Source organism: Labrus mixtus, chromosome 16 (assembly GCF_963584025.1).
Source record: "Labrus mixtus chromosome 16, fLabMix1.1, whole genome shotgun sequence".
NCBI classification, from domain to species: Eukaryota; Metazoa; Chordata; class Actinopteri; order Labriformes; family Labridae; genus Labrus; species Labrus mixtus.
Genome location: NC_083627.1, coordinates 15,294,879 through 15,302,442, shown reverse-complemented (window position 1 = coordinate 15,302,442; position 7,564 = coordinate 15,294,879). Strand labels below are relative to the sequence as shown.

General features: G+C 42.3%; 1 protein-coding gene across 1 annotated transcript; it reads left to right on the top strand.

Annotated features, from left to right (window-relative positions):
* Positions 1-1,454: 1,454 nt before the first annotated feature.
* heyl (hes related family bHLH transcription factor with YRPW motif like) lies at positions 1,455-6,246 on the top strand. Its single transcript, XM_061060209.1, has 5 exons — positions 1,455-1,946; positions 3,806-3,872; positions 3,969-4,052; positions 4,511-4,592; positions 5,104-6,246. Exons 1-5 carry the CDS (start codon positions 1,867-1,869, stop codon positions 5,781-5,783), a joined length of 993 nt encoding a protein of 330 aa, XP_060916192.1. The 5' UTR covers positions 1,455-1,866; the 3' UTR covers positions 5,784-6,246.
* The last annotated feature ends 1,318 nt before the right edge of the window (positions 6,247-7,564 follow it).

The window sequence follows — 7,564 nt, the reverse complement described above, 5'->3', positions numbered from 1 at the left end:
ATTAGGCTACTAGTTGAAAAGTTGTAGTAATGCTGCCTTCATGTAGCTACTGTGGTTGTGACGTTTGTGTGACATTTCAGGACAGCAAACATGTTGAAAGCTCGGAAACAGTGTCGACAATTGGAACAGGAACAGGGACACTGTCAGTATGCTATCAAGCATAGTTTTAGCAATAAGGCTAGCTAGCTAAGCAACTACTCTATAGGCCTGAGCTATTGAACGAATTTAAACATGAACTATAGCTTTTTATTTTTATTTCTATTTTGCTCTTTTCCAACCAGAGCACTAAAATGCTTGTCATTACGACTGCAACACTGGGAAGTACAATAAATCGAGGAGCATGTGAAGGCGGCATAAGCCATAAATAAAACTATTGTTAGAAAATTGTTAGCCAAACCAGTGAATAAACAGTTAGCCTACTAGCTTAAAGCAATGTAAACAGTTGAAAATGCAAACATGGAGTAGATCCATCAAGAGTCGCAATGAGCTAATAGGCTAGTGATGGATAGTTGAAAAAATATCAGTGAATAGTTTTAACAGTTGAATATATTAACTTATAGGCTAGTTGTTTCACTGTTAGCTTAACACGCAAATAAACATTTGAAATAGTTAGCTTAAAGCACTACCACTCTTGTCAGAAAACAGGTATTAATATAGACCAGTTGAGACTGTTAGACAATAATGACTAAGCAGTCCTAACAGTCACTGTTGGCTTAAAGTTCAAAAAGTTAACCTTATGATGATTAAACTGTCTAGCTTCTGCCACTCTATGTAGCGGTCACACTTAGCCGCAAACACTAATGGGGTAGCTTTTATGCTCATCTGATAGGTCTCTTTTTCAACACCAGACTGCTTCAGAATTGCTGTTAACTTACATGTGTTTTGCACCTAGAAGCATGGAGATAAATTATGTCAAATCTTCCTGAATTTTGTTTCATGATTGCTGATCAATGACAGCTGGGTATAGGGAGAATTAAGGTCTACCTTTTTTGTTCACTCCCTCTGTTTTTTGTCTCTCACAATCATTTATAAAAAAAAAAAACTAGCTCAATAACTCCATTCTCCTAAGTCAGCTGTATGATGTTGTGGGAGTCGAGCTTTATGCACTGTCACACACTCACTTTTCACACTCCATCATTCCCACACTCCTCACCTCTCTCCTCCGCTCCCTCCCGCTGCCATTGTTCTACAGCGCAGTGTAATTAAAGGAGCAGAAAGACAATGAAAGAGGGATAGAAAGAAGGAAGGAAGGAGAGCGGGATGAGATTGGAGTCTAATTGACTGAGGATGACTGAGCAAAGGGGGAGGAAAGATGGGGCTCTGGGGGGGGGGGGGGGGGGGGGGGGGGGGGTGACAGGCTGGGGAAGGCCAGATTAAAGGGAGGGAGGAGGGACAGGGAGAAGAGGCGGGGGAGCCCAAACTGGCAACACTGCCCTAACTGCCAAAGTCCTATTTTGTCATTGGGTGGCTGTGACAGAGAGAGGCAGCCAAGAGAGAAATAACAGAGAGAGAGCGAGAGAGAGAGAGAGAGAGAGAGAGAGAGTGAGTGACTACCATTGGATGCCAGTGATAGAGTAAAAGACTAAAGCAGCTTGTGAATTTTCTTAGTTGCCATGGACCCTTGGGGGTCAATCAAGTGGCGCTGCTGACTCACAGAGGAAAAAACTGAAGGCACATGAAGAAACAACAAAAAAACAACAAGTGACAAGAAGTAACTAAGGACAACAAGGCTTTTTATAAGTAACAGCGCGAGAGAAATCAGAGTAAGGGGCACACAGGGACAGAGCTTCCTCCAGACGGTCTTCAGTGTGTTCCACCAGGCCATCATCAAACCATCAGTCCAGCCAGTGAGGAAGGCACAGAGACATGAAGAGACCTCACGACTACAGCTCCCCTGACTCGGACACAGACGAGTATATTGACGTGGGGCAAGAAGACGGCTACTGGTGAGCATCCACCAACCACACCTGAGCGTGTAATACATGCACTCCAATCACACTTTTGTAGACATTTGTATTCAGTAGGTTTATGTAGTTTAAGACTAAAATGGTTCAAACATATTTGTCTGTAAACTTTCAAGTGTTTTGACACTTAACTGCTGCAATACATTAAGTTGCAAGCACATTTTTGATTTGACAGATTGCATGAAAAATGAGTGTCTGAGCTCCAACATTATATTGTTTTTATTTTTGATGAGAAAGGAAGTTTAACCTTACTGTTTTGACACACCTTTCAGCAAATCTGAACTTTCTTAATGAAGTTTAACTTCAGGCCTCCATCAGTAAATCTCCCATATTAAACGTCTTTCATTGCATTTCCTTTCTAATCCATTTTTTGAATTCTATTTTGTATTGTTTACTTTTTATTCTTTCCAATGTGAATTTATGGAGAGGCTGACAATTGTAATTGCAATTGCAATGTGCATAGAACGGTTTATAATACAAAAAAAAAGATGACATCATCATGTGTAATGCATGGAGTCAGTGTATCATTTGTAAGATATATTTAACTCTGAAAAAAAAATCTGAAAAACAAACTATTATTTTCCGTCAAGAACCTGTTCATTTATATATAAAAAAAGATTTGGTGGAAATTTATAATTACAAATTACCGTGTTCAGAACCCTTTGATGTTGCATGAAACACAAAAATGAACTGTCAAACTAACTGTGAAAACTAAAGAGACAGAGAGGAATAATCACACATTAGTTATGCTCAAATATTTAGTTTTTTTTAAACCTTAAGAGAAACCATGTGAGAGAAAACAGTAAAAATACACTTTCTATAATGAAGTTAACATTGGTTATTTGGCTTTATTTATTTTTAAAAAAGTGTTTTAAAAACTAACTTTAAAAGTAACATATTGTATTTAAGTTGGATTACCTTTAGTTTGTAAAGTGTCAAAAAGGCAAAATACTTAGCAAGAAACACCGTTTGAAAAATGTATTAAAAACACTGAAATGATACCGAACACAGCATAAACTCTTTTCTTGTCAATTTTATCAGTACCATTCCTGATCAGGATTAGGGAAAATGTTGAATTAAAGGGAATAATAATTAGAAAGTATTTGTAACAGTGGATCCGAGTATACAAAAAACACATTCAAAGATGTACTGGTTACATCACAGGCACTGAACAGCCAGTAACACTAAAGACGGTTTGGATAAATCAAATTGCTGTGTGACACGCAAACAGCAGACAGTGCCGTCTTTTCAAGCCATCCTCATCAAACATAAACCTAAACAAAAACACACAGCTAAACTGGCAGCCTTCATGTTCAAATCTAATAGAAAGTCAATAAGTCTCTGGTGGGGCAGTTTGAAGGGAACTCTGAGCTGTCAGGCTCTTTCAAGACTGTAAGATGAGCGTTCACAAACAAACACAATCCATATTGAGTGACTGTACTCCGAGCAGCTCCGATCCCAGGCTGCATGTTGGAGCCCCATGCGAGCGAAAGCATCGCCCCGAGGCTATATAATCATCTTTCTAAGAGTGCTTTCACTCAGATGGAAAGAAGAACAGCATGTCATTTTACTGAGACTAATGTCCAGAAATGCATTAAACGAAAAACAATCTCATCTTCCCTCCTCTCCAAAGCACTTCTTTGCTGTTCTGTGCCCAAAAAACAAATTAGATTGAAAGGAGCTGATGTGCCATCCTGCCTCTGTGTCATATTAGGGAGGGTAATAATAACAATATGCAGGAGAATCAAAGTTACCATGTTTCTCTCTGTGCCAATGTTTCATCTCTCTGTTTCTCTCTCTGTTTCTCTCTCTCTCTCTGTCCCTGTGTCTCCATGGTGCAGCCCAGTCACCGGGTCCATGTCTCCTGGCAGCGCCTCACAGATTCTTGCCCGAAAGAAGAGAAGAGGGGTGAGTGGATCATAGGCTTTGATCCTAATCTTTTTAGTCCTGTGGTTTTTTTTTTTTGTTGGCCCTGACTGTCCCTGTGCTCCTCTCGTTGTGTAGGTCATAGAGAAGAGGCGCAGAGACCGTATCAACCACAGCTTGTCAGAGCTCAGGAGACTGGTGCCCAGCGCTTTTGAGAAACAGGTAACAGCTCACAAATCAAGATACATTCAAAAGATTCAATTTCACTGACAGAAGTGTCAAACAAGCATTCATCTGCTGCACTTCAACATACTGTGAGAAGTTTTTTTTTTTATCAGTTATGAAACAGACAGAATTAATAAGTGATGTAGTAAATTAGCCCACAAAAGCAAACTTCTAACTTTTTTTTCTTTTCTGTTATTTTTAATGCCTGGCATCACTGCTTCTAGGGAGACTTCAAAACAAGTAATTACCTGCTTTTAGGCTGAAAGAGCCTTTGTTCATATTGTCTAGTGCCAAGTTAGACCATTTGGAGGAAGTAAGAGAGGATTATAGAAATTTCTATGCTCACAGGATAGACAAAGAGAAAGGATGCATCATTTTGGGACACCAAAATTGCCAATAATGAAAGTTTCCTCTCAGTGAATTTAAGTGACATGTTTGCTCATGTTTCCCTGCAGGGATCATCTAAGCTGGAGAAAGCAGAAATCCTGCAGATGACTGTGGACCACCTCAAACTTCTGCATGCCATGGGAGGGAAAGGTGAGATGCCTATTTTTTTTTTTTGCAAAAGAAAAGGAGTTTGTTTTCTAGCCCTCTATTTCTGTTGAATGATGACTGTGAAGTACTTCTTAAAAAAGATCTTGAACCCTCCATAACATAGACAAATACTTCTATTCAAAGGGAGAAAAACACCAGCAATCTTCATTTGGGAAAGGAGGCCTGTTTGGCTGATAAATTATCAACTTAATTTTTCTTGTAAAAATTATTCATTATTTTAGAAATCTCACTATAATATTCAACTGAATCAAGGCTTTTCACCTTTTTTCAGTAATGTCATGTTTTTCTTCCTATGCATTTCTGTCTTCCTTACTAAAGACCTTATCAATCAGGTTTTGTTTGTACTTCTGAAAGTAATATTTCTATTTATCAAAAATAGTTTATCTGCTCTTTTTTTAGCTTTATCTGCTCAAATTTGGAACATCATTTTTGCAGACTGACTGCATGTCACTGCTGTTCTTCAGTACATGACTCAACTCTTTTTCTCTCTCAGGTTATTTTGATGCGCGGGCCTTAGCAGTCGACTACAGGACACTGGGCTTCAGGGAGTGTGTTGGAGAGGTGGTGCGGTACCTCAGCTCCCTTGACGGGGACTCCCCAGACCCTGTAGGAGCCCGCCTGGTCTCCCACCTTTCCCACTGTGCAAGTGAGCTTGACCCTCTCCTCCTGCAGTCACCCCCGACCTCTGCCCTGCCCTTCCCTCCTTGGCCGTGGCCGTCTTTCCATCAGATCTCCCCCGCCTCGCCGGCCTCCACCTCACCTGCTTTCCACGGGCGTAGGGATCTAGCTCTGCTGGGGAGCTACCCCTCACCAGCCTCTCTCCGCCTCGCTCCCCTGGCAGGCTGCCAGCAGGGCGCACCACCGCTTCTTGCACATACAGCTTTGGCCACTGTCCACAGGATGCCCTCCCTCGCAGCTTCTACAGCCCTGGCCCCCTCCAGACCCACCCAGCCCTCCCCTCACAGTGCCACTAGGGCCTCGCCTCTTCCTCTCCCCACTCCTTCTTCTTCCTCTTCTTCTACGTCCTCCTCTAATACGTCATCATCTTCTGCCCCTCTCCAAGTGTCCTTCAGACCATTTGCACCTCTGGGGTCTCCTACAGCCCAGCGCAGGGGCTTGAGTGGATCAGCCAAGTCAGCCCAGGGATGGGGGACTGAAATCGGAGCCTTCTGAGAATCGACTCTCTCTTTGTGTGTTTTTGTTGTTGTTTGTTACAAATGAACATTTGTACAGCGGACATGGAGCTCCCATGTGCAGCATATTGTGAATAGGATACCTTTGGAGATAAAAGTTTTAAACTTTGCTGATTGTCTCTGCTTTCGAGGGACTCTAAAAGCCATATCAGACTGTGGGAGGAATCTCAGATAGTCACAAACAATCATGTTTATGGAATTATGGAATGTGAGGGAAAAAAAGGAAACTAAAAGTCATTCATGATCTTTTTTTGTTAAATAAACAACATCAACAGAGCCATATATATATATATCTCAACCCATAGACGTTGAGTTTTTACTGATCTTTAACTGTGATATTTGTTTTTTTGATTTTAGAACATTTATACATTTGATTACATTTAAAAATTTTTGAAGAATGTTTGACAAATATCTCTATAAAGACAAAGAAGTGCCTTGACTTTATTCTCATCTTTTCTCTATGTGTGTTTCTTACTGTTCAAACAAATGGAGAAATGTTCTTCCACTCACACTATGTTCCATCAACTCAGATGGCAAAGGAATGTTTGAAGGCTACATTTATTATCCGTTTTAGTCATGTCTGCAAACACTGCTCACATGTTCCCCAGCCATAACCCCCGCGGTATGAAAGCTGTCTCCAGTGATGGCTGATGGGAGCTGTGGTCTTGTGGCTGCAGAGGATAAACATGGTGGGAGCTGGTGATGTTTTTGGGATGCCGCGGCGAGGCAAACAGACCCATCACTTTGCCCTCTAATTGGCAGTCCCCTGTAATTAACTTTACCCTCATATCAGGCTATGTATCTTCCTCTCCTCTGTTGTCTCTCTGCCATTTCTCTTTTCAATCTTGTGGTACACCAGCGGATATCTTCTCTCCCTGTTTGTCTGCGCCGCTGTCTCCTCAACAATGGACAGCCAGTTAAAGACGAGGGCAAAAGGGAGGGATGGAGAGACTGAGCGAGGGGAAAACAAAGAGAAAAAGATCTGAAGGGCTGTGGTTGGGTGACTGATTCGGCGTAGACGTTCAATAACAGGCTGGGAGGGAGGCAGGAGACGGGGTTAAGGGGAGATGAGAGGGACTGTCGAGGTTTGAAAGGACAGGAGAAAGAGTGTGAATGTCAGAGAGTGGGCCAGCACGTTGAGGACGTAGAAGAAAACTCCTGAACAATGATGAATGACAGTTGCAGTTTTTTTTTTTCCTTAAGAAGATCAGCATAATTGTGCTGTGTTTCACCAAAACAGCTACGGGGGGATGACAGGGCAGAGAAGAGCTTGTGTGTGTTTACAGCCGAGGGACACTTTGATCTACTTCAGGATGCAATGTCTGTGGTCTGTGGTCCAGAAATGTGTGTGTTCCACAAAGTGCATATTGTTTATTCGAGTGAGTGTGCTTGTGTGTTGCTTAGGCTAGCCTCATGTGCTTGCTGCCCAGTGTGATTGTGTGTGTGTGTGTGTGTGTGTGTGTGTGTGTGTGGGGGGGTGTGTGTGTGTGTGTGTGTGTGTGTGTGTGTGTGTGTGTGTGTGTGTGTGTGTGTGTGTGTGTGTGTGTGTGTGTGTGTGAGTGTTTTGTTTATGTCCTGTGTGAGTGTGTGCATATAATATGAGTCTTCTGCGCTGGCGTCAGGACTGAACCGCGGTGGCGGCATGGCTCTCGTGCAAGGTCCGGACGGCGGTCGGACGGACGGTATGGTGGTGGAATGTTTGTGAAGGGTGCGTGTGCACACCGCGCGCACACACACACACACACACACACACACACACAC